The sequence below is a fragment of the Salarias fasciatus genome, chromosome 8, assembly GCF_902148845.1.
Source record: "Salarias fasciatus chromosome 8, fSalaFa1.1, whole genome shotgun sequence".
Classification (NCBI taxonomy): domain Eukaryota; kingdom Metazoa; phylum Chordata; class Actinopteri; order Blenniiformes; family Blenniidae; genus Salarias; species Salarias fasciatus.
The window spans coordinates 11,382,617-11,408,289 of NC_043752.1; the positions used below are offsets into that span (position 1 = coordinate 11,382,617).

Sequence of the window (25,673 nt, forward strand, 5' to 3'; positions counted from 1 at the left end):
GGTTAAAACAAACAAACACAAGAGTTGCTGCCCCCCCCCCCATTATTGCGGCTCTCAGAGTCTTGTGACTGCAGCACCTGTAACACACCTGTCGCGTTCGTAAAATCATTAGAGGATGTTTCTCTCTCACTTAACACACACATACCTCGCCGCCCCCGTCAAGGTAATGACCTTTATCCCGGTGTGGGGCTCACACCTCCACTTCCCCTCGGACCGCGGTGGCTTTCATCCCAACGCACACACAAATGGGGAATGAAAACAGCAACTACAACAACACGTAAACCTCCCTCGTGTAAACTGACCCCAGCTGTCACTTTTACATCGTCTGAAAGGCGAGCAATTAGATTTGGGGCCTCGTATTTTTGTCGGCTTGAGTGATGACCAACATCATCATGTCGGTCTGTTGGCAGAAAAAAAAAAATCCCCTCAAAGACATGAGAGTTAGAGAAGTTACAGACTAATCTTTTCTGTGGCTGTTTCCATGTCAAAACATTTGAGTCACAATAAAAACCTTCATTTTTTTTTTTTTTTTATAACAGATCAATGCATTTTGGCATTGCTATTTCTATAATTACATGCAACAGCAACTTAAGAAAAGTCTCCACTATCTGTAAACAAGTCTGGTTACTTCATCAGATGACTGCATTCATTTCTCTGCAAACCCAACTTTTATCAAGAGAGGAGCCAGAGCTTTCATTCCATCTTCTATGACCAAATTGTGGCCACTGGCCAAACTGTTGCTCCTCCAGCTCCATTCATGGCCCGACTCCCCGCTGAGAGGGCCTAACAGGCAGCCTGCTGGGAGGAAGACACCAGTCATCAAGCCATCAAACAGCCACAGGGGACCTGCCAGTAAACTACAAGATTCCTATGCATGGAGAACGGCCACAGCGTTTCTATGAATCACAGGAAATTACACAATTCAGACTGTGTGTGAGACACACAGACACTTTCTACGAAACCCAAAACCAGTGAAGTTGGCACGTTGTGTAAATCGTAAATAAAAACAGAATACAACGATTTGCAAATTCTTTTCAACTTATACTCAATGGAATACACTGCAAACACAAGACATTTAATGTTCAAACTGGGAAACGTTTATTTTCATCAATCATCAACTTAGAATTTAATGGCAGCAACACATTGCAAAAAAGTTGGCACAGGGACATTTTTACCACTGCGTTCCATCACATTTGCTTTTAACAACACTCAGTAAACGTTTGGGAACTGAGGAGACCAATTTTTGAAGCTTTTTTGGGTGGAATTCTTTCCTATTCTTGCTTGATGTACAGCTTGAGCTGTTCAACAGTCTTGGGTTGTTGTATTTTCCGCTTCATAATGCGCCACACATTTTCAATGGGGGACAGGCCTGGACTCCAGGCAGGCCAGTCCACTGCCCGCACTCTTTGACTATGCCGGCGGCATTTCTGAGTGTAGTTGATAAATGGCTTTCGCTTTGCATAGTAGAGTTTTAACTTGCACTTCCAGATAAGCGATGAACTGTAGTTACTGACAGTGGTTTTCTGAAGTGTTCCTGAGGTCACGTGGTGGTATCCTTTACACAATGATGCCTGTTTTTGATGTAGTACCCCCTGAGGGATCAAAGGTCACAGGCATCCAGTGTTGGTTTTCGGCCTTGCCGCTTAATTCCTCCAGATTCTCTGAACCTTTTGACGATATTATGGACCGTAGATGATGAAATCCCTAAATTCCTTGCAATAGCTCATTGAGAAATGTTGTTCTTTTTTTTTCCCAAAGTGATGACCCTCGCCCCATCCTTGTTTGTGAATGACTGACCATTTCAGGGAAGCTACTTTTATACCCAATCATGGCACACACCTGTTCTCAATTAGCCCGTTCACCTGTGGCATGCTCCAAATAAGTGTTTGATGAGCATTCCTCAACTTTCTCAGTCTTTTTTGCCACTTGTGACAGATTTTTTGAAACACATTGCAGTCATCAAATACAAAACGAGCTGATATTTGCAAAAAATAACACAGTTTACCAGTTCGAACGTTAAGTATCTTCTCTTTGCTGTGTATTCAACTGAATATAAGTTGAAAAAGATTTGCAAATCATTGTATCATGTTTTTATTTACGATTTACACAACGTGCTAACTTCACTGGCTTTGGGTTTTGTATATTAAATTGAAAACTGTCTGATTATAAGGCACTTAATTGTTGAAGAAGTAAACAGTCATGTAGCAAACTTTACATAAATGTGTTTACTTTCTCATCTGGCTAATACTTTTCCCTCATATCCTGTCAGGATTTGGCAAAAACAACTCGACCACAGAGAAAAGCATTTTTGTGACTTGTTTATGAAAACCCTCTGGATTTCTACAACTTTTGACAACAGGCACACGTTTGTAGTGTTAACTTTTCAGTAATGTCAAATAACACAAAATATTGAATTAAAGCCGACTGTTTAAAATTGAATTGATCTTGAAAATCAGCTGACTTATTGAACCCTTTTGTAAAATTTCATGGCCATGAAATCAAAATGAACCCAAGAGTCCCAGTCATGCAAGAGTTTGACACTCATCATATGTAAAAATAAAGATTTAAAATAATTAAAGTTGAAATTTTAAACGAAATGTAACAAAAAAAGTAATGACGAAGCTCAATATAAAAATGTTTAAAAGTGACACTTTTATCAAGTTAGATTGTCAAAGAAAAAAAAAATACAATTACAGCTAACTAAGGTAAGCCATCCTGATTTGAATTAGTGTTGTTTGTGTTTATGAGCAGGGACAGAAGGGACTTTGAGGTTATAGGGTGGAGAAACGGTGTGATGAGTGAAGAACTACGTGAAAATGAGGCCATTTGGTCGTACGTGTGAAGACCCACACACCTATTTAACAGAGCAGCCCGACTAGGTGGGCTCTTTTAGCCAAGGACAGCACAGGAGAAGGAGCCTTACAGACACCGAAACTTCAGGAAGAGATACTACTGCTAGTGGAACCACTTTGGAAAGGTCTTTCGAAGCAAAACAGAAGAAGTGGCAGGGTGAAATGATACCTTGTGACGGGTGAAGAGGACGAGAAGGAGAATGCTGAGTGTTGAGATGTTCCCCAGTTTGAGTCTGGCGCCACAAAGGATTGGAGAGCACTTTTACAGAGGTGAGCTGGGAATGCTTGAGGGGGAGGGAGATGGGGAATAGCTTCCATTTAAATTCAGAAATGTATTGACTTATTATCATAAATCACTCACTTCCTTCATCTCTAACTCAAAACTCTTGACTTTATGGATTCAAACAGACCGGGAGGCCGCTGCCCACATATCGCTGTTCCCTCCAACCTGTGATGTGGCGGCTAAAGCTCTGCCGCTGAGGATGCTGGGACCTCCTCCTGCGCCCGGCGATCCGGCCTCCAAACCTCAACGCGACGAGGTGAAGATGGAGCTGGAGAATGCGTCTTTGTGGAAGCAGTTCAGCTCAGTGGGCACAGAGATGATCATTACAAAGAAGGGCAGGTGAGTTCCTCATCTTCTGGATCCTTTTTTGTTAAATTTGCAGAAGTCCTAACCTTTCTCTAATGTCCACACCGTCTACCAGACGGATGTTTCCTGGGCTGAAGCTGAAGCTCTCAGGCATGAATCAGTCCCTCCGCTACATCCTCCTCCTGGACATCGTTCCGGTGGATAACTCCCGCTACCGTTTCCAAGGCGGCGGCTGGCAGGCGGTTGGCAGCGCCGAGGCGAGGCTGCCGGACCGAGTGTTCATACACCCGGACTCACCTGCCACAGGTGCACACTGGCAGAGCCGCACCATCTCCTTCCACTGCGCCAAGCTCACCAACAACACACTGGACACACAGGGACATGTGAGCACTGCAGACCTGGCGAACACACACACACACACACGCATCGGCGGCCTCATCACGGTGCATTTGGAGTCAAAGCTCTTCTCTTGTTTCCAGATCATCCTGCACTCGCTGCATCGCTACCAGCCCAGAGTCCATGTGATCGAGGCCAGAGATGTGCTGAGGTGGGGGGGGGGACAGCACTCCTTTGTCTTTCCCGAAACCCAGTTTATCACCGTCACTGCCTACCAGAACAACAAGGTATCGTTGTGTTAGAATTAGAAATACTTTCATATCAAAGTGAGACACAAACTAAAGTCAGTTGGTTTCTTGTTTTGATTTTAGATCACTGAGCTCAAGATCAACTCCAACCCTTTTGCTAAAGGTTTTCGAGAAAATGGCATGAACAGCAAAAGGTAACTACGTAAAAAACTCAAAAATATAACCTTAAGTTCACTAACTAAACCTGTACAGAACATAAACCCCTTTTCCTCTGCAGACAAAGAGACGCGAGACAGAAGCGTAAAATGGACGTCTTGACTGAAACCTTGGACATTGGTAAATATGCAACCACACACTTATTTATGATTGGCCTCTTTTACCTGAAAATATCCAACCTGCTTTTCTTGTTGTTGCTGGGTTTTTTTTTACCAGTGAACTGTGATCCATGCAATCCTCCTGAGCTGCCATCGCAACCCACCGCCGCCGAGCTGCAGGCCCTCGCCCTGGCCCCCCTGCCCCCGCTGCCCGACCCCCCCTGTGGCTTCAGACCAGAGGAGGCCACCTTTCAGCACACAATGGTTTCAGAGCAGCAGCTCGACCTCGGCCAGACTTTTATGGCATCGCAGATGTCTGATATTGACATTGCGATGGCCAGAGGGTTGCAGGACGCGGCAGGAAGCGAGGTGGCAAACAGCGTGAATAAAAGGTCGGTGTGCAGAACTAGAGGGCTTTAGATTGTTCCAGTGTGACGAAAATAGTCTCCTTACTAGTTTTGGATTAAAAACACACAGTGTATATAGACAGTTATTACATACCTTTACTCTTTTATGCATGTAGTTGCATGATTCATTCCCGTTTTAGCAGAAAAATGTAAGTTACTGTAGTGAAATCCTTTCTGTATCTCATCCACAGCTCGGGCACAGTGGTTGGATCAACTTTCACCAACGCCTCCTTCCCTGATGTTCAAGCGATCACCTCTTCTTTTCCTTCAGCAGATCTTCCTCAGTCTTCCTCCTCTTTCTCCTCCCTTCCCTCTGTCCCTGGAGCATCCGATTCGTCGGATCCTCAGGCCTCCATTCCTCCAATCGATTACCCCTCCCTCCTCTCGTCTCCCGCCCTGCTCTCCGCCACCTCCACCAGCACGCCGGCGCTGCAGCAGACCTCCTTCACCTTCCCCACCCCACCTCATTCCAACTCCTCTTCACCGCAGGCGCTTCTCGCGCCGTCCTCCTCCAACACCTACCACGCCATGTCCGAGACGATCGGCCCCGGAGCGTCGACTGATGTCTCTTTCCATCGCCAGACCTCCACATGCCAGTCAGACCTCCAGATGTCTGCACCCGTTCTGCTCGCCCAGCCCGACCAGCAGCTCCAGGGTGAACTCCCCAGCGGTGACAGCAGTTCCCCCAATGACCAAAGCTCAGCAGCGTTTGCCTATCCAGACATCCTGCCTGGAAATCCTGAGCCTGCCCCGCTCCCGACTCAACCTGTCCCCACTCAAAGCCAACCTCCGCCTTCAGGTCTTCAGTGTTCCTTACCTTCTCATGGCTCCTCGCCATCTTTTACCTTCCCTCCGCACATGCAAAACCTCTCTTTTTCAAACGTGTCTCACAACCCCGTCCACGCTGCTCTGCACCTCCCAAATCTAGGCCACCAAGCATTTGCTCCTCCGTCTTTTACACATCCCTCGCCCTCCCTTTCTCACCCTCCTTTCCAGCCCTCGTCTTGCTTGGCCGTTTCCTCCTCGTTGCAGCATTCTGTCACTGCCGCCGGGCCGTTGCCAAACCTGCCCAACCCCCCTCCGTCCTGCCCCCCCACATCCTCCTACCCTCCAGTCGAACTGGGCGCCATTCCCCAGTTCAACCCAGCTCCGCCGTATCACCCGGAGATGGTGCTGCACCGGCCATCTCTTCTGCCTCAGCTGGATCCGGCGCTTCCATCCTCCACCCCTCCTCCGGCCCTTTACCCCGCCTTCCCCTCCTACCCCCTCCGGCTCCGTCAGGACCCCCACCCATCCCTCCCCGTGCCGTTCAGGCACCTGTACAGACAGCACCAGCACGGCCGCTCCCAGGGGCCGTACCTGGACGTGGGCGCAAGGGCTGTTTTTTGAATTTCGTAGCAACCCTGATAGAATACACTGATTGATGTGTTTCTTAGTGGAATCGGCGACGTGTAGAAATAGTTACAATAGCATAGTGCAATCTGTGTGTTTTTTTAAACAAGTTACTCAATAAAGAAATCAGCGCTACTCTGTATATAATAGAAGATTACTAGTATCTGTGTGGAAAAATAAAGTCTGCTGTTTGACTTGGTTTGTAATTTAAATATTTATGAGTTAAAATCAACCTGATTCAAGTGAGTGTTTTTAATTACCATGATTGTTTTGGTCAGTAAAACAGAAATTGTAAATGTTTCAATTTGATCACGGTTTGCTCACTCAAATGATCAGCGATTTTGAAGAGAGGAAGACACACACACACACATATATAACACATATAACACATATAACACATATATCTATGTCTGAAAAGCAGTAGGAAGAAGTGATGTATGTTTAGAGTGAGGATTCTCTGTTTTTAAAAATCTGATAAAAAGAAGTATTGTTTAAAACCTTCAGGTGGGTGTTTGTATAATCTCCAGTAATACGATCAGGAAGACTTTTAAAATGTATTCTGCCACACGAGGACACACCAACAGCAGGGACACAGCCAGTGTCATCAAGAACTATCTTTAGCGTAAGGAAGAGCTGTGGAAGTGATCGTGTGGCGGCCGCAGAGGGCCTATATGAACAGGGTGGAGTCTGTCTGAGGTTACAGGAAGAGACAGGATCTCATCAAGTCTGTATCCACCAAGAAGTTTAGAACAACCTCCCTGCAAAGTTCCTTCAAAAACTGTATGCCACATCACTGAGGAGAGAAAAACAAAAGGTAAAGAGTCACCAAAAACTGCTCTTCTGTTCATTTACTTAGCATTTTCTTTTTTGATTAAAAGAATTTTTACTGCTTTAATTTTTTAAAAGCACTCTGCAGCATCTGTTTCACAGCAACTGGATTTTTTTTTTTGCACAGTACTGTACCTTCAAAATATAGAGGTCAATGATTTCCTCAAACGGCTGCATTGCTCGGCTTTTTTGGAACACCTGATAAAGCTCAAAACCTTCAAAATTTAACAGAGTTCTCAGTTTGGTCAGAAAATATATATATATTTTTTTTATCACAAAATCACTCAAGTATGTATGGTTAGAGAGCAGAATTAATAATCACAAGTCGAATGTTCAAAATCTAAAAGCTCCAGATCGAAAATTGGTGGGAAAAAAAGGATTTTATTCATGTTGTTTATTGACATTTTGAGTGTTGTGCGGTCAGTCAGACACTGAGACAGCCTCGTCGTTTCTAAAGTCCCATGTTGTAACATATTAACCAAAAAGTAAACCACAGAAGATAAAGTAACGAGGCTGGACCACTTCTTCATTCCCAGTGTGTTTGAAGCCAGAGACGGACAGATTTCACATTTGTTTCCAGAATATTTTCACATTTTTGCTTCTTTTTTGAGGTAATGGAGAAAAACAGAGATCTGCTCCACTTGTCAACTGATTTTAAAAACTTTCTTCGTCATTTATTTGTGTTCTGTCTTAATGTCAGTGTTTTAATCATACTTTATCATGGTCTTTTAATAATTCGCCACTTTCTTGTATTTTAAGTGAAACACTTTGCAGTTTGTTGTATGAAAATGATCACTATCACTGTATTTAAAAATTGATCTTTTTTCTTTTTTCAACAGGTTTTGAGGTACTTTTTAAACCGAGTCGAACAATTATCCACTCAGAATCTGAGAGTCCAGCAGAAACACAGGATCCAGGGTGCAGTCAGGTTTCTCTGGGACAATGCTGTGCTCCCGATTCCGCCCTTCGCTCCTCCGCCCTGCTTCCCTGAGGCTGGTGGGCACCGTGGCCTCCAGGAGGACAGACGTGGAGAAGCAGCCTGAGCTCCTCTCAGCCTCTCTGGCGTTCGAGGATCCCCGAGCCTTCAGGGTCAAGAGCTTCTGGGAGCTGCTTCGAGCCCTGGGAGTCTTTCGCCTCTGCTCCTTCCCAGTGCTGGTCAACAACTGTGGAAAGGTCAGAAATCAGTCATTCTCACTGTGTGTTTATGGCTGATTGTCCTTAAATTCTTACCAAAACTCGGTTTCTGCATCACCTTGTGAATATCTCCGGCTCTCCTCGTCGGCTCTTCCCTCAGCTGATGTCAATAGCTCGCACCCTGCTGGGGAGGAGAGGCTTCTCCTTGGTGCTGCGGCCCACCGTCTACGCCCAGTTTGTCGCCGGAGAGAATGAGAGCGAGATCTGCCGCTCCATGGAGAAGATGAGCTCTCTGGGCATGAGGCCCATGCTGGCCGTGCCGATTGAGGAGGACCTCGGACAGAGCGCCGGGTACGGCTCACTTTTATAACACTGGGACTCTTCCCAGAAAGCAACCAAAAATATAAACTTCATCAAGACGAAGACTGTTGGTTCTATTTAAAGATAAAGTGAAAAACATGATGAAGAGGATTAAAAAAAAAAAAAAAAGTTAAGCACATCTTTCACACTGTGGATGGTGAAGTCAGACTGGCAATTCGTCCTCTTCCAGAGAGAAACGTTACGACGACAACATGGAGGCCATGCTGGAGTGTGTGCGAATGTCGCACAGCAACGCTTGGAGCAAAGACCCCATGATGCAGCTGAAGATCACGGCCCTGATCAGCCCCGAGCTCTGTGTAAGGCTGCACAGGTCAAATTGTTTGAACAACTACTGGGAAATTTACAGTAGCTCTGCATTAAAGATCAAAAAAGACATTTAATCAACTTAAATTAGTTCTTAAAAGCTTATTAGCACTTAATTTTTTGGGTCACAGGATGTTTACATTTTTTTCCCTCACGTTATCAGAACAACTTGTTTGCGTTTCGGCCATGTGTGCAATTCCCAGATTTCTGTGTGATTGAAATGTCAGGGGAAAAAAACGATAAAAGATAAAAGCACACATTTGGAAGCTGAGTTTGTCTGCAGCTGTGACAGATTTTGAAACACTTGTGTTGCAGGTGAAACTCACCACCCTCATGGCCCATCAGTCCTACGATCTGAGTCTGCTGGTCAGAGCCATGGATGGAGAGGCAAGAACAGGCCCAGACTCTGAAGCATGATGAAATAAACTGAAGCACCAATGAGGTTAATTTTCCTGAAAATGTTTTGGTTTTTTTTTCTCTTCAGGAAGTCACATTCCCTGGTTTAGATGAAAACGAGGCCGCTCACTTCCTGTGTGGCCTGCGAAGACTCAACAAAATAGCAGAGGTAGTGAAGTTTCTCCTATTTTTCTAAAACATTGCGATTTGTGCAGATCAAGTTAAACGACTCTACGACTTCAATAATGCCAGCTGCCATTCAATGCCATGATTTTTTTCTTTTTTCTTTCCCAGGCGAGTGTCAACAAAGTCAGAGTCCTTGGTGATGCGGAGTACACTTACATGAACCCGGCGCTTTCTCTCGTCACCATGGCAATGATGAAAAAGTTCAACCAGGAGAGCGCCTGGATTTGGAACACCTATCAGTGCTACCTGAAGGCAAATATCCTTTTTTCTTTGAAAATATATGTTTAGAGGATCTGGCTTCATGTTGAGACTGCAATATGTTTTTAAATGACTGTCTGTGCCTGTCAGGAGTCCAGGTCTCTGCTGTCGGAGGCCCTGCGGCTGTCCAGGACGGAGCCTTTCTGCCTGGGCGTCAAGCTGGTGCGGGGAGCCTACATGGACAAAGAGAGAAAGCTGGCGCAGCAAGAAGGCCGGGCCGACCCCGTCCACCAGAGCTGGGAGGACACTAACGACAGGTGGGAGGCTCACATCCAGGTCACCACTGACGGCGATCAATACTTTCTTGTGTTTTATTTCCTTCTAGTTATAACGGCTCCCTGAATCTGATGCTGGAAGCCATAGCAGAGAAACCAGAGAAGTACAGGATTATAATCGCCACTCACAACGAGGAGTCGGTGAGACGAGCGACCAAGAGGTCAGGCCATGTGAAGTTACTGGTGTTAGTTGTATTTGTTGAGCTGGAAGCATTCAGTAGCCTGAGGACTTTCCCCTGCAGGATGGTCGAGCTGGGGATGGACAAAGACGGAGGCTCGGTGTGTTTCGGCCAGCTGCTGGGAATGTGTGATCACGTCTCTCTCACGCTCGGTAAGCTCCTCGGTAGACTTTTGACGTTACACTCGTCTTTTGAACGTCTTCACTTTTCCGTGCGCCGCAGCTCAGGAGGGCTACGCCGTCTACAAGTCGGTGCCGTACGGCTCGGTGGACGACACGCTCCCGTACCTGGTGCGCCGGGCTCAGGAGAACCGCACCGTGCTGCAGGGAATCCGCAAAGAGAGGGACCTGCTGAGGCGGGAGTTCAAACGCAGGCTGGGCCTGTCGGGGCGGAGCTGAGGGGCCGCCGGGACAGAGAGGGGAGGGGCACGGGGTCGCGGGTTGGTTGAAACCAGTTCTGAGACGGTTTCCAAACCAAATATGTCAACATTGTAGGTCAAATGAATGTTTTCTAGTCAGAACTCATTCATAAAACATGGATATGTTGTATGACTCCAGAAGTATGGCTGCAAACGATGTGACTCAACGATGAGCACTAAACTCATTTTTTTTAGTAACTCCACTCAACAAATACTGTATGAAAACCAGAAGCACTGGACTTTTTAGCGGTCTGAAGCAAGACGTAAAGTATCTGTTCACTCATGGAATGTTCGAATCACATCTTGTCAGAAGTAACTGTTGTTTAAAATGAGTGTTGTTTTAGAATAAATATATGATCTTTCGGCCAGTAGTCAAGGTATTCGGTGAATGAAGTACACAAAGTGAGTTTTAATTTCTGTGTTTCAGAAAAAGCGAAGTGTTTTCTGCTTCGATGGTTCTGACAAAAATTTTCAGTGTGTCAAACTGTTGATGTTTTTGTTTTATAATAAACTAATACATTAAATCCTAGATTTTTTGGTTTCATTGATTTCAAACAAATTGAATCAGAGTGACAGGACAGGCCGTTTAAGCTCAGGAGAATCTGTCCAGTTTTGTTTCCTTCAGTGAAAACTCAGAAAAGAAACCCGAGGAACAATCGTCTCCATGAAAAAGCCACTCTGGGTTAAACAGTGACAGTTTGATGTTTGCTGGTTAGCGTTTTTGGCTGCTGGCTTGACCCACTTTGTGGCAGCACAGTGAGGATCAGGAGAGATTGTGGCATTTCTCAAAAAGTTTTTAGTCAATGAAAGAAATTACAGCAAAATCATCATGTGCTGCCTCCATCATTGAAGCTGCTGAGATACTAACTCAGTGCATTGTAAATTACAGTAGTTTCACACTGGTAAAACTAGTTTTCTATAATAGTTTTACACTAATTCAAGGCACCTTTTAATTTTGATTGTATGAAAGTCAGATATACAACATTAATCACCTGAAACTAATCCTAATGCCAATCCTGGTGGACTATTTTCTTTTCTGCATGACTTCAGTTGAGGACAGGGTAAACGCGACTCATTGCTGCTCTGACTTCGGTCTCATGTTTTCAGTAACAGGTCAGCCGGTTCATACTAGTGACAGCAGGTCACTGGGGAGACTTTGGGAAATGATTTTCTATTGCAGGGAGCTTCACATACACACCAAGTTTAAATGAGCCGTCCTTTTTTTGTTTGTACTAAATTCATACAAGAAAAAAGTCAAACACAGTATTAATAATTGTTTATTTTAGAGGCTAATAACACTTGACATGTCTGCCTGACACAACCGAGCCACACTGCAAAGCTGTTATTTTCTTTAATGATAAAACTAAGCATCCAGAGATGACAGGACTGGAAAAACTCCTCATTTGATGCATCAGCAAAGAGAAAAGTGACCTCGGAGCTGGCAGTTCTGATTGTGTAGAAGACCCAGGCGATGCGGTAATGGAATGAAGACTGACGTTCAAGGGTCTGCGGATCAGTAGTTGCTTTGGTTCTGATTCCTGTAGCCTCCTCGCTGGTAGCCGCCCTGCTTCTGCTGGTAAGAGCCTTTCTGATCTGTGACCACGCAAAGAGGGAAACACCATTACTGCCATGTTTAATCATGCATCAAACGCTCCAATCGCACTGGAGAGTCCACTGATGCTTTCAGCATAACCGACCTTTAAACTTCACACTTAAAACGCTGCATAACTTTGGAATTAATTAAACCGCAACAAGGCAAATCATCCAAAACGTAACGGGAATGAGTAAACAGGTAGAACTGGAGAGTGGATTAACTCACCTCGGTTGTAGGACTGCTTCTGTTGGTAACCACCTTTCTGGTCTGTAATGCAAAAGAGAAGAAAAAAACTATAATCACTGATTGCAAAAGAGATAGATGACATACCTTAAGTACTTTATATAAAAAAAAAAAAAGAAAAAACTCAATGTAATCTGTCCTACAATGTCTTACAGCTGATTGTAAGATATCGCAGGCCTTTGCAGTAAACACTGGTACGCCTGAGGCCTGTTGTCTGAACTCACCTCTGTTGAAATATCCTCCATAGACGCCCTGCTTGAGGTCGAAGACGCGCTCGTTGTTCTCCACCAGGCTGCCCAGTTTCTCTGCCAGCTGCAGGGCCATGTTCTGCAGGGAGGTGGGCTCCGTGCGGTGCATCACCACCGTCTGCGTGGGCTGGTCGAGCGAAGCCTGAACCGGGCAGGAAACAGCTTCAGCACGCAAATACGCCGCTACAGAGAAATCTTCTGACCTCTAAATCCTATAGCCACACAGAGGGACTGACCATCAGCTCCTCGTTGATGATCATCTTGCTGATGATGCTGTGAACTGTGGGTATCTCCAGCTGGAACATCTCTGACAGGGTTTCCATGCTGGAGGAGAAAAAGAACGAGACTATCAATACAAAGAAGCATTCCTAGTTTTTACAAGTACAAACTGGAGTTTCAAAAGAAAAAAAAAAAGGGTTCAATAATGATCAAGCCGTTCACCTGATGGAGTCATAAACGCTGCTGTACGTGAACAGATAAGTCCTCAGAGACTCCTCCTGTATCTTCCTACAAAAAGTAAACAAGGTTGTTGGAATCAAAAAATATCTTGGATGTAACTCGGGAAAAGATGCACAAGAATATCTGGAACCAACCTGACGAGCATCTCGCGCACTCTCTGCGTCTCAGGAAACAGGTCCCAGACTTTACTGTTCATCTTCTCGTTGATGATGAAGGAGTGGCAGGTTCGCCAGTCTCCCATCTTCATGGCCTTGCTGGCTGCCACCACGTGCTCCCTCATGCTCTCCGGGGGTCCTGGAGGAGGAACACGGCCGTCGTCTCTCAATTCTCTCATCGATAACAGCGTTCTGAGAATCCGAACGGACTTGCTTCGTACCCAGCAGCGGCTGCCTCTCTCCGACCCTCAGCTGGTGATGGAACTGCTTGCTGATCATCCTGCGGCGTGCGTCGAACTCGTGCGCAGCCATGTAGGGGATCTCCAGCAGCATGGCTGACACCAGGTAGACGCACTCCAGCAGCTCCAGGTTGATGTGCATGTGGAACGGCACCTACGACGGAGGCCGAACGCTGTCACGATGCTGATCTGAGCTACGACGCGTTTCATTCTGCCTGAACTTTACAAAGCTGAACCGAAGCTACGAGCATGTAAGCGGAAGACTTACTTGTCGCCTCTTTTCGATCTTCTCCTGCTCTGCGTTCCTCTCCTGCATGTTCCTCATGAGCAGCCCTTGGCCCAGGAGCTCCTTGGCACGGCCGGACGACTGGATGTCCAGCAGTGCATTGTGGGCATCTTTGATCATGCCCTGTCTGAAGGCACAGATCCCAAGCTGCACCATGGTTCTGTTGTACAGGATCTAAGAAAAAAAGCAAGTCAAAAGACACAGGATGGTTTAACATCACGTCTGCCGCTGACCAGTGCAGCTCGTTTGGCGCCCGCTCACCTGCACGGGCGGGTCGGCGTGCTGGATGTTGTCCTGCAGGTGGCTCATCAGCATCAGGTCGCGCGCCTGGTACCAGCGCGAGTGGAGGGCGTGGTGGTAGATGTGGCAGAGGATGGCGCAGGTCCGGATGCGGTCGGTGCGGTCCTTGGCGTAGATGAACTTGCAGAGGCGGTCCATGATCACGGCGCTGTCCTCGCCCTCGCTCTCCTCCTGGTCCTGTTCGGACTGCGCGGCAAACAGACGGATGATCAGCACATCTCTCCAGAAACCCCCCCAAACCCCCCCCGACACCTTCTGTTTCCTTACCTTGGATTCTCCCTGGAGGCCCAGGCTGCGCCGGTGAGCTTTGTAGTCAAACTTGTAGTAGGTGTGCATGATTCTGCGCAGGTAGACGCGGCAAATCTCCTCCGTGCTTCCTTTGTTCTCCAAGTAGTTGAGCAGCCGGTCCACAATGCAACAAACTCTCCCCTCGTCCTTCAAGTTGTCAACATATTCTGAAAGAAGTGGAGACGAGGATAAAGTACGAATTCTGAAACAAAACTCCAGAATCTTAAAGCTTCACTTTTAACCATGCGACCCAACACCGCATATGTTAATCACAAACTTACCCTGTGAGTGAGGATCTGTGTTCTGCATGATCTTGGTGAACTCTTCATCCATCCTCTCCACCAGCGTTAAGACACACCCACGCACACGGAAAGGCTGAAAAAACACACACACAATGCAAGGTTTTTTGTTGTTGTTGCAATACATCAGTCTGAGCGAACTCGACACAAGCAAAAAAAAAAAAAAAAAAAAAAAAAAAAAAACGACAGGCCACCTGTTCAGAGATGTTCAGGTTCTCACTGTCCTCTGCGATGTTCTCTCCAATGAAGATGTCGTTGTGTTCAAAGAGGATGTCCAGCAGCTCGTCAATACAGTCCAGGCACTTCTTCCACATGTCAGGCTGCAAGAAAAACAAGCACACTTACAATCCGAGTCCCAATCTGACAGATATACCATCTGAAACTGCTTCTGGTGCTCTCACTGTAATTTACTGACAGTCAGACAATAGCTATGTTATTAATGAAAAGTTGACAGTGATTGATGATGCTTAATCTGGGAACTGTACATTTCTAAAACAACAGTCTCACCTTCATGAAAGCTGCCAAATTGGGATTGTAGTCATACAGGGAGGCGATAATGTTGAACTTGATCTTGACCAGGATGCCTTGGCCCAGGTTGTTCTCAGCTGCGATGGCTGCCAGAGCATGGAGCAGCTCAATCTGGGCAGCTCTGGAAGAGGGAAAGAAAGAAATCAAAGAAACACCGACGACCACCGTCAGTCATCTTGATGTTTATTTGGCAAAAGGAATAAATCAAGGGAGGACTTGAGGGAGCGGCGGTTACCTGTCTGTGCCCTTCTTGCCTCTTGCCTGCAGGATTTCATTGAGCTTCTTCACCACGACTGGCACATTGATCTCAGTGCCCTTTGCGAACATCTTAGGCTTCTCCTAATTGAGGACAGCAACATAAAACAACAAATAATGAATGTTTTTTATTCCTGTTATGGCACATATTTTTATTAAAAAAAAAAAGAAAAAAGAAAGAAGCATCATCTTTGCTTCATGAAAAAGTGAACAGCTGATCCTCAACTATATGAAATAATTTACTTCATTTTAACATTTTACAAGAAAGCAACATTATTTCATCGCAACGCCTCCGTACCTTGACCAGCGGGACGCCTCCCTTGACCTTTTCCCAGGCTCCTTCACCCTCCTCTCCTCCCTCCTCCTCAATGTCCTCCTCCATACGCTCCTTCTTCTTCAGCTTCTTCCTCTTTCCGACCTTCTTTTCACCCTTTTCACCCTCTTGGGTTCTGGGAGGGAAACATCACGTCCAGCGTTATTCAAAAGTCATTTCAGGCTGAAACTGGTGATGATTTCATGGATTATCCAATGATTTTAATGAAATATCTGAGATTGTCACTTCTGGCTCAGCACAGGAAACATTCATTCATTTTATTTACCTTTCAAGCAAAAAAAAGCAGAGAAACTCACTTCTTGAGGAAGACCCTGGCCAGAGAGGAGCTCTTTCCTTCACCGTCGTCTGAACTCTCGCTGCCACTGTCGACGGTGTCGGAGCTCCAGCCTTCATCATCGTCATCTTCGTCGCTGGAAGACGACTCATCCTGCGAGACGGAGAAGAGTGATTGTCATTTTAAGATGAGGTATTTATAAAGTGCTTTGTGCCTCGCGCCGAGTCAGATCGTGGCCTTTTTACCCCGGATCCCTTGGCAGTCTTGAGGAACTTGCTGGCTTCTGGAGCCGACTCTGGCTTTTTCTTTAAGAATGACTTGGCTGAAACGCCATCGTCACCTCCGTCGCTGTCGGACGAGGAACCTTGAAGACATATCACAGTCAGAGTCAAAAATGAGGCCTACAGAAAACTGACGCATTTATCTGCAGGCAGAAATATTTTCACTATGAAAGTTTGTGACTCATGTAAGGATGTCGACGAGCTGGGGGTCACAAAATCAAGGCAAGCTGTTGCAGACGTGTGCAGACGTTCCTGTACGTTTATCACAGTCATTACAATATTCCAACAGTCTGCTTACCAGAATCCTCAGGCTCCCTCTCCTCCTCCTCATCAGCAGATTCTTGTGGGTTCTAACAGAAACAGAGGAGATTATCTAATAGTTGTTTACACCGCCTGATCATCCATATCCACTTTTACACATCCACAGCAGGAGGCTGCCCAGTCCTGACTCACAGTGACGGCTGGAATTACCTCTTTGTATGCAGCAATCTCTGTTTCGTAATCCCGGTTGTACTTGCGGATCTTTTGCCGGAGAGTGCTGAGGGCTTTTGCATTGTTTTTGTTCATCTTCTTCTTTCCCTCTTTGTCCTCCCAAAGCTTCAGAATAAATAATATTGATTAGCAGGTGCAAATGTTGCCAAATTAGCTTTCCAGGAGTTGTTCATTTAATGTCAAACTACTGACCTGATTCAAATAGTCCTCCAAATCAGCCAGGAGACGGATATAAAAAGAGGGAACGCCCTCTTTGTCCACTATATTTTTGCTTTTGAGGAAGGCTCGACACAGCAACTCAAACTCCTCCAGACATTTGGCCATGTCCCGAATCTTCATGGCGTTACGGATGGTTTTTATCAGGTTGGTCAACTCTTCAAATCTATAAACGAAAGGAAACTCCATATATCAGAGCCAAACAGACAAGATGGATAGTCCTCAGAATGTTTAAGAACGGACAAAGCGATGAGACGAACCGTTTGTCTTTGGCGCTGCGCACCACTCTCTTGGTGTCCTCCTCATCGTCACTCAGAAGCAGTGACCTGCGGGAACATAAAGAGTGACAGAGATGAATTCAGAAAGAATATTTTAAATGTCACTGATGTGCCATGTATTGAGCGTTCCACTGACTGTTTGAATGTAGTCCCGGGTGCTTTCGGGGTGATCTCATCGGCGGATGAGGACTCCTCTGACTCACTGTCAGACCCGGTAGCGAAGAAACGAGACATTGTGGAAGGTAGGCGTCAATCTGTAAGGCGAAATAAAACAATTTATATTGTTCAAAACAAATTCAAACAGGAGGTCATAGCTATACCTAAAAACTTCCTAATGGACACTTAAAAAATTACACTGCCAAAAAAAACAAACAAAACAAACTAAAGCCTCCAGGTAAGACATCTGGAGCTGTACTCCTCTTTGGGGTGTTTGTCAAAGTGAAATTGTTTATTATGTACTTATACTGTGATTAAAATGAGATTCAGGCTCTTTTTTGGTGCCGAGTTGCACCTCATTGAGTGTGCTTTATGTTCTTCTCTTGATGTTTTGCATAAAATTCTTCACTCACCCCATAAGCCTGTTCAGTGCTTACGATATATCAATATTTATATTTGGAACTTTTCCTATGATTCAAGATTGAAAAATACAATTATATCATTCACATCAACATACTTTTTTGGGGGGATAAAATATTATTTTTAAACACTGATACATTTTCCTACCAGGACATCAAAATAACATAACACCTTGTTTGTAGTTAGAGAAAAAAAATTCTTGTCAAACTGTCAAATCATACATCAGATAGGTCAGAGAATATGAGAATGTAAAATAAGTTTTCTCTAACAATATTAACTCTACACTTATGACGGATGGACATTCACAATGTTTTGCAACTCTGCGCTGATTTTCCCATCGTTCAAACCTTTGTATAAATTAATATTTCCCTGTATGCAATCTGCCTTTCTCAAAATATTTCACAAAGGGATCCGTGGTTCTTGTGCTGGAACGTCCAACGGACTGTACTCAACATAGTCCTATCTCATGCTAGCTGTTGCCAAAGCTGTCCGTCCCTGGGAGTGGGATCCCTCCATACTGTGGTTCTCCTCAAGATTTCTTCTTTTCCCACTGGGTTTTTGGAGTTTTTTCTTGCCGGATGTGAGGATCTAAGGCGGTGGTTGCTTCGTTTTGTCTCGTTACTGTGAATTTGACATATTAACATTATGCTTATTCACTGTTTTTATTTTTACCAACCAATGTAACATCTTGAAGCCCTCTGAGGCAACTGTTGTTGTGATACTGGGCTACACAAAAATAAATTGATTGATTGATTGACTGACAAAAACATAGTCTACACATACGCATGTGACCAAGCCTATGATATTTTGCAGCGACTATGACACGTTAAACGCTGTGTTTCCTGAATTAAATTACCTTACGTCTCCTTTTTTAGATAAAATCAGGGGCTCGCATGGATTGCAAGATTTTAGATTACATCAGCGCTAGCTGTGCCGTTAAGCTAACAACACGTAGATTTACCAGATGGGCATCACGTCATCTAAACAGCTAAAAACCATCACAAATGCAGTTAATCGCGCGACGAGTTAATTATACATAATTTAAAAACACGCCGCAATATTTTATGGAAGACCTTGTCGTTGATACAGAAGTGTCTCGACAGTAACGTGGTGCGGTGGTCGTTGCTAAGCTAACGTAAGCTAAGCTAATGCACCGGGAAGGCGAAGCGGCCTCCTGGCGCGTGAAGCCGGTTCAGACTCTTTATTGAGGAGAACTAGTCACACAAAAGTTCGACAACTACTCAGTCAGACTCACCTACGTCCTCGTGGAGAAGATGCTGCGATGTGTCTGTCTGTGTGTGATTGTTATAAAATCCAGTTTGGCTGTAGAGCGGACAGACGAAGCGTGCGGCGGCCGCGCCGGAAAAGGTAGAGACGGTGGAGCCGCTTCCGGTCCGGAGATCAACACGAGCATGAAACGGCTACTGCCGCCTAGCGGCCAAAAGTCATACACCGCCAATCACCGAGACCAGTTTAATATGAACACTTATTAAATATACACACTCACACGTCACTGATAAAATTTAAAGCATATTTATTTTCTCAGGATGAAATCCAAAAGCATAAACATAAACAAACATCCACCGTGCTCTGTAACACAGATACAGCACATCGCCTTAGTTCTATTGGCATTCTTTGCATTGTATCATACAGTTTATACAGTGGAAGCAAATGAATGGGAGAAAAAAAAAAAGTATCTTAGTAAACACAAAACGAAGCAAAACTGGTAAAGCAAGACATAAAGTAAAGCAATTGTGCACATTCTTCGTGACTAAAATGTTCTTTATTAAATACATTCTTGATTAAAAAAAATACAACTTTTAAAATAACATTTGAGTCCATTTCTTTTATTTTCTTGTCTGTAATTTCAGCAGCTCTGAAGGGGGGAAAAAAAAAATCAGCACTTAGTATGAGCCAGACACAAATATTCAACAACTTGTATGGTCTGATGTTGTGAAGTTCAGCTTCTTTTGAATGTGGTTACAGTCAAACCAGCCCGAGACACATGCATGCAGTCACTATAGACCAGAACAACTCATTCGACACACTAACGTAACAGCAGTCAAGTTCAAAGCCGCAGCAGTGATCCATACCTTCGTTCAGCCTCTTTATTTCTTCTGCCATCACTTTGTTTTCTTCGGCCATCACTTTGTTTTGCTTTTCCAACAGAGTGCAGTTGGCACAACCTAGACACAATACAGACTTATCAACATGTGGAGCAAAAAAGGTCAAGAAATTAATTTCACATTCTGAATTTCACCACGTCTATACAAGATGATTTTCCCCTCCTCAATTCAGGATATCACTACATTACTATAAAGTGTCAAGTAGACACTATGCGCCGGCATAAGGCAGCTTTGGGGTAAAAGTGCCACTTATCAAGTGAGGGAATAAGATTTATCCCAATTCATCCAGGTCAGAACATCTGGTCCTCAAAGGGTCTTTCTCAACAAGGTGGAGTCTGTCTGGATTTACTTGTTTGGAAAAATCACCTTGTATTGGATAAAGTCGTAAAGTATATGGATGGATTTGAGCTACTGTGGGGAAGAGGTAACCTTCATCTTTTTGCTGTCCTGTAAGGGAAAGAAAAGCCTGTCATGTTGAACTTGTATCATTCTGTCAGAATAAAACCTGTAGTTACAAACTGCTGAAATTCCTTTATTGGTCATCTCTGAACATTCTCCCACTTGTATTTTAATAATTTAGCCTCCCAAGATTTTTCCTTGACAGATTAGAAACTAAAGCTGAGCAGCCTTCATCTTCCTAAGTAGTCAGAATGCCAAACATGTCTTTGTTTGAGACTTACAGACCCAACATTTTCCAAAACAAGTAGAACTGTACAGTTACTTTCCCCAGGAAGCCATGAAGGGATGAGTCAAAATGGCTTCAGGGACCTCAGTAAAAGGAAAACCAAAACACATCAAACAGATGCCTGCGACCTCTGGATGTATTCTCTCAGTCTGAGGACGGCTGAGTGTCAGGTCGTCTCATGAGACCAAACAGTTCATCCTGACGTTGACTTACCATGAGCCTGGGATTTAGTCGTCACCGCTTTCTGAGTCTTTGCCGGCGGTTTCAGGGCTCTGGTGGCAGCATCACAACCAGATGACGACCCGGCAGCACTTGATGGCACTGCCGCATCTGAAATCACGTGGAAAAATAAGTTAGCAGGACAGACCGAGGTTCACAACGAGACAATTTATTTAAAACTTCTGTGATAAGAGTAGGAACACACCGCATGTTTGGTCATTGCAACCGTCGGTCTGACAAGCTGCCGAGGACTCAGGGTTGCGTGATGAAACAGCATCTGAGGAGACAAAGAGAGATAGTACATTGAGAGTGTGTGTTAAGGTAAACTCTAATTTCCAAACCTGAAAAAATCCCAGTTAAACATTCACATAACTAACATTAGCAACAGGTCTCAAAATGATTCTCTGTGTAAACCTGACCAATATAAACCCTTGGTAGTTGGCATTTTCTTTTTCATCAACAACTCAATATTTACCCATTTTTGGCTTCTTTGATGACGGCACGGCTTCGTTTCTCGGCAACGGATGCTTCTTTGATTGTAAAGTCTTTGGCCCAGGAGTTGCAGCTGAATGCACACATGGACAGAAACCATTACATAAAACCTGGTTGGATTGTGGGATATGCTGATTTATACTGTGGCGGTTTAAGTTACAAAACTATTCAACAATGCAAACACTACAAAAGGTGTATGTCTCCTGGTATTGAATGGGAGGAAATCCACTTTTGCTCACAGATGTCTTATGTGACGGGGCTGCAGATAAACCTGCCTCATAACGCTCAATAACGGCATCTTGGCTCGAAGCCAACTTACCTTGAGCCTGGGATTTCGTAGTCCCGGCTTTTTGACTTTTTATAGCCGGTTTCAGGGCCCTGGCTCTGCTGGCAGCATCAGAAGCAGTTGATGAGGCAGCAGCAGTCGATGGCATCACTACACAGACCAGAATGAATGTTAGGACACCTAAAAGCACATTATGAGTCAAGCAGGCTGTGTATTTGGAATGCTTTGTAAAAGGAAATTTAAAAAAATACCAATATTATCAATAAAGTAGTTTAAAATGACAAACTGTAGCTGATAGTACAGCAAACAGTGGAGTCGTACGGTCTGGTAATGGCACGATTTACCTGCAGGTTCAGGGAGTTTCTCAGGAGCTTGTGCAATGCCCCTGGCTGAAGGCTTTTTAAGACCTGAGGCCATTCTCTGGATGCCTGAAGGAATACCATTCTGTTGTGGCCTCGGCAAACCCGAGCCTGGGAGTTTTAATCCTGACAAGAACACCAGGGGGGGAAACAGTATGAACCGACTGATCTCATGTTGACATTTTAACATTCGGAGCGCATCCATGCAATGTAAATTAAAAACAATAAAAGGCATACCTGTTGTTGTAGCACGCAAGTTGTAGGAGCCCGACGTTCCCATGGTCTTTAAAAACACAATTACAAAATGTTATCTAGTGTGCTGTTTTTGGTTTCACGTACAAAACAGCAAATTGAAGGCAAGATGGATGTGATCTAATCAACCAATTCAACAAAAAAGCAATGAGATTTCACAAACGCCACAGAAACACATATAGAAATAGAGTAAATTCAGGCAATACCCTCTTTGGTGCGTCGGAAGCAGCTGCATTTCTGGAAGCCTCTGCTTGGAGTCTTTGCCTCGTCATGGGCGGGCCAGAGGTCACCAGCTGGAAACGTCCTGGAAGAGCGGAGGCCGCTCTGTTCTTCAACAATTCTGATGCACGCTTTGGAGGAGGGAGACGTGGTTTTGCAACGCTGGTTTGCTGCTTCAACAGTGCTTTATGGTCACTGGCGAGGTTTGGCAGAGCTTGAGGCGCCGCCTGAGCAGCGGGTTTGACGGGATCTTCATCCAGCAGCTTTTTCTGTACTGCTGGGTTCCTGCCCTCCTCATGCTGGGGAATTCCGCTCAACACTTTACAGTTTACTATTGGTGTTGAAGTGACAAGAGCCTTCCCCTCCAAATCTAAAGTCTCATCTAGATCGAAGGTGTGAGCTTTGCTGGTCTCTGTAATTAAGCTTTGATGGTTGATGGAGTTGGCGGAGTAATCAAATAAAGCGAGTCCAGATTTGGAGTGATCTTCACTTTCACGTCGAGCAGCTGCTGGCGACGCACCTAAAACCGGATCAACTTCACATATGTCTTCACGCTTGCCGGCTTCATCAGTCGGATTTGTGGCAGATCCTGTCCCACTACTCCCAGACTCCTCTGGAGGGCCTTCTTTAAGGCTCGTGGTTAGATTACAGGTTTGAGGAGAGTGCTTGTCCATCTTTTCCTGATGGTGGTCAGTTGAGCTCGACTCTAACAAACTTACTGAGACGTTCTGTGTTGATAGTTTCTCACACTCAACAGTGTTTTGGAGCGCAACGGGTTCCTCCACAGCAGGGCTTCCACTGCATTTCTGAGGAGATCGGCTTTCTGTAGAGCTGTGTGGCACATCACTTGAATCACTTTCTCTAACAGCAGAGCACATGGGATTCTTAATGAGGGGCATTTCAGTGGGGAATGAACGTGTGTGATCCGCAGCATCGCTCTTCATTTCCGGATTCATCACATCAGGTTGGGGTAAATCAATCGTGTGATTCTGAAGAGGAGACATTGGAGCGGTACCGCTTAACACAGAAGAGAGACTCAGATTTGATTGGTCCGAAAGTGTAATTGTGCCATTTGATGGTTGCGAAAGTGTAAATGTGCCATTCGATGGTTGCGAAAGTGTAAATGTGCCATTTGCAGCACCAGCTGTGCTTGGGCTCGGCGGCGTCTTGGTGGTGTTTGGGTTACACTTCATATCTGAGGTAGACAACTGTGCATCCTGAGCAGACATGCTTCCACAGCTTAAATTGTACGTTATGTTTGCTGGTTGGGAACATGATGTATTTTCCAATGATGACATCTGAATTTCGTCAAAAGTTTCTCCTCTTTTCTCCAATCGAGATTTGCTGCTTTCCAAAACACTGCCCCCTGTAACGTCTGGATTGTCGACCAAGGATGTTTTCGGTGGGTTGTCCTCCACACACTTGTCTGACTGGACACTCAAACGTGGCGACTCCTCACTCTGACTGACGGCTGACTGACCAGGTTGTGGATCTGTTGGTCCACTGAGCTTTGACGTAGAGTCGTTGAATTCAACACCCTGGTTAGAATTGTTGGGAAGCATTTGTGCAGCTGGTGGTGACTGATTTTCATGCGTCTCATCAAGGAGGGTAATTTCTGAAAAGTTCTTAACATCCAGCCAGGACAGTCTGACGTCACGACTGAATAATTCAGGAGGGGCTTCGGGACTCTTTTCAGGAGGGGTTTTGACTGCAGTGACAATCACAGGATGAGAGGCGTTGCTGGTCGCACACAGGCGACTGTTACAGGGTGAACCCAAGTCACATGTATCATCAAGGAAACTCATCTCTGGTAAAACTTCATCAAAGAGCCAACTTGAAGCTGAAGCTGAACCCGAGCCACCAGCACCAAAACGCAACTCAGGCACACCCTGAACAGGATTGTTCACACATTTTAAGGGTTTTGGAGAATGGCACTTATTGGCAATATTCATGTATTTAAAAAATGGCGTTAGAGCAGACGGCATTTCAGGGAGCGGTGGATTTACTTTGCCTTGATTTGTTGAAGCTGGGGTTGACACGGTGCAGAGAGTCCCACTGGGCCCGGGTGGAATGTTTTCATGGAAGTCATCTTCCTCGGTACATGAGGTTTCCACAGTTTCGTTGGCCATGATTGGTTAGAAATTCTTTACTTTCACACACAGTGTTAGAACAGGGTTCTCTTTTTTTGGAGACGTCTTCAAACATCAGGTTCTTCTCAAAACTCTGTGTGGAGAGCCTGTGGATTGAAAGATTAAATTAATTCATCCATCTTCTGTAAATCATTATTTTATGCACACTTAGAGTTAATATTGCGGCATGGGGAATAAACAGAAACTGCAAAGAAAAACGTACATTTACAACAAACGTGTGGAGTACTTTATCAAGAGAATAAGTGTCAGTGACTTAAACCAAAAAATGTCTGACTTTGAGATCTGATTAAATTGTATCTGCTTTACTAACGTGTACGTAAGTTAGTTTCATACTACTTTTTTCCCCACGATTTACCAGAATAATCAACTTAGAAATGCCCGCTGCACTAAAATTACTCGTTGTCGTAATTGATCGGTATTGAATACGTCAATAAATGAAGAATCAAGGCGAGAAGGAGCCAAACAGCACGAAACACACGTTCACAGACACACACACCGGAGTCACAAAATACTCAAACTTGCGGAGAAAAGTAAAACAAACGCAAATCCAGACACACGACGGACAGAACTCCAATAAACCCATTGCTGTGAGTTTTTCAGTTCGATATTTTTGGGATATTTTATCGATAAAAAAACAAAGTTTGTCAGATCAGTTGGAGGTGACAAGCAACGTCAGAGTAAAGCACAAATTCACCAACGAAGTAAAACCGGCCGGAACGAGGCCGCTTCAACATCCCTGCATTTACTGACCTTCCGAACAGGCGCTTCCGCGGAGAATCGTTGTCTTATTTACATTCAGCTAGAAAGAGATTTTAAAAAGTTTGCTTCACCTCCACAGGCGCTTCTGTTTAAACCACAGACAAACGTCAGTCAGCTTGACGCTCATTGGACGGCTTTTCTTCTTCTCCTGATCCCTTCATTGTACTTCCGGTTAACCTGCTTCGCTTTACGGCACCACTGCCTCCTACTGGTGGCTTGTTTTCCTTCACGTCACTCCTTGTGTTCCAGAGGAAGCGTGCTAATGAATGATTCCTTTTCAGTGCA

The 25,673-nt window shown here is 44.9% G+C and overlaps 4 protein-coding genes across 4 annotated transcripts; 2 read left to right on the plus strand and 2 right to left on the minus strand.

The window, feature by feature from the left end:
- Positions 1-3,052: 3,052 nt before the first annotated feature.
- On the plus strand, positions 3,053-6,135 carry tbx6 (T-box transcription factor 6). The gene is made up of 8 exons (XM_030098565.1): positions 3,053-3,122; positions 3,261-3,474; positions 3,557-3,824; positions 3,921-4,064; positions 4,149-4,219; positions 4,303-4,361; positions 4,458-4,731; positions 4,938-6,135. Exons 1-8 carry the CDS (start codon positions 3,053-3,055, stop codon positions 6,133-6,135), a joined length of 2,298 nt encoding a protein of 765 aa, XP_029954425.1.
- A 1,773-nt stretch (positions 6,136-7,908) lies between these two features.
- Positions 7,909-10,476, plus strand: prodh2 (proline dehydrogenase 2). Its single transcript, XM_030098600.1, has 10 exons — positions 7,909-8,139; positions 8,261-8,451; positions 8,651-8,777; positions 9,100-9,171; positions 9,269-9,349; positions 9,475-9,618; positions 9,715-9,881; positions 9,950-10,060; positions 10,142-10,230; positions 10,301-10,476. Exons 1-10 carry the CDS (start codon positions 7,909-7,911, stop codon positions 10,474-10,476), a joined length of 1,389 nt encoding a protein of 462 aa, XP_029954460.1.
- A 1,279-nt stretch (positions 10,477-11,755) lies between these two features.
- Positions 11,756-19,215, minus strand: eif3c (eukaryotic translation initiation factor 3, subunit C). Its single transcript, XM_030098217.1, has 23 exons — positions 19,097-19,215; positions 17,402-17,519; positions 17,248-17,313; positions 16,964-17,153; positions 16,751-16,876; positions 16,578-16,629; positions 16,244-16,362; positions 16,021-16,151; positions 15,689-15,839; positions 15,371-15,474; positions 15,115-15,256; positions 14,802-14,927; positions 14,590-14,683; positions 14,288-14,475; positions 13,982-14,206; positions 13,703-13,894; positions 13,417-13,588; positions 13,175-13,334; positions 13,023-13,088; positions 12,818-12,905; positions 12,558-12,723; positions 12,316-12,357; positions 11,756-12,089 (listed from the first exon to the last, which is right to left on the minus strand). The coding sequence occupies exons 2-23, from the start codon at positions 17,497-17,499 to the stop codon at positions 12,010-12,012; spliced, it is 2,778 nt and encodes a 925-aa protein (XP_029954077.1). The 5' UTR covers positions 17,500-17,519; positions 19,097-19,215; the 3' UTR covers positions 11,756-12,009.
- Positions 19,216-19,595: 380 nt separating this feature from the next.
- LOC115393494 (uncharacterized) lies at positions 19,596-25,473 on the minus strand. The gene is made up of 10 exons (XM_030098498.1): positions 25,380-25,473; positions 22,467-24,715; positions 22,246-22,291; positions 21,994-22,134; positions 21,683-21,799; positions 21,347-21,436; positions 21,077-21,148; positions 20,866-20,982; positions 19,935-20,027; positions 19,596-19,717 (listed from the first exon to the last, which is right to left on the minus strand). The coding sequence occupies exons 2-10, from the start codon at positions 24,606-24,608 to the stop codon at positions 19,689-19,691; spliced, it is 2,847 nt and encodes a 948-aa protein (XP_029954358.1). The 5' UTR covers positions 24,609-24,715; positions 25,380-25,473; the 3' UTR covers positions 19,596-19,688.
- Positions 25,474-25,673: the final 200 nt, after the last annotated feature.

Excerpts from the sequence above, each read along its gene's own strand:
- LOC115393494 (XM_030098498.1), bottom strand. The coding sequence starts at position 24,608 with ATGGCCAACGAAACTGTGGAAACCTCATGTACCGAGGAAGATGACTTC. Across the intron at positions 22,292-22,466 it reads CTTCCGACGCACCAAAGAGG|ACCATGGGAACGTCGGGCTC; the intron begins GTATTGCCTGAA and ends GTGTTTTTAAAG. Across the intron at positions 22,135-22,245 it reads CTTGCGTGCTACAACAACAG|GATTAAAACTCCCAGGCTCG; the intron begins GTATGCCTTTTA and ends TGTTCTTGTCAG.
- tbx6 (XM_030098565.1), top strand. The coding sequence starts at position 3,053 with ATGCTGAGTGTTGAGATGTTCCCCAGTTTGAGTCTGGCGCCACAAAGG. Across the intron at positions 3,475-3,556 it reads ATCATTACAAAGAAGGGCAG|ACGGATGTTTCCTGGGCTGA; the intron begins GTGAGTTCCTCA and ends ACCGTCTACCAG. Across the intron at positions 4,362-4,457 it reads GACTGAAACCTTGGACATTG|TGAACTGTGATCCATGCAAT; the intron begins GTAAATATGCAA and ends TTTTTTTACCAG.
- prodh2 (XM_030098600.1), top strand. The coding sequence starts at position 7,909 with ATGCTGTGCTCCCGATTCCGCCCTTCGCTCCTCCGCCCTGCTTCCCTG. Across the intron at positions 9,350-9,474 it reads GACTCAACAAAATAGCAGAG|GCGAGTGTCAACAAAGTCAG; the intron begins GTAGTGAAGTTT and ends TTTCTTTCCCAG. Across the intron at positions 9,619-9,714 it reads CCTATCAGTGCTACCTGAAG|GAGTCCAGGTCTCTGCTGTC; the intron begins GCAAATATCCTT and ends TGTGCCTGTCAG.
- eif3c (XM_030098217.1), bottom strand. The coding sequence starts at position 17,499 with ATGTCTCGTTTCTTCGCTACCGGGTCTGACAGTGAGTCAGAGGAGTCC. Across the intron at positions 14,476-14,589 it reads CACAGATCCTCACTCACAGG|AATATGTTGACAACTTGAAG; the intron begins GTAAGTTTGTGA and ends CACTTCTTTCAG. Across the intron at positions 12,358-12,557 it reads TGGAGGATATTTCAACAGAG|ACCAGAAAGGTGGTTACCAA; the intron begins GTGAGTTCAGAC and ends TTTGCATTACAG.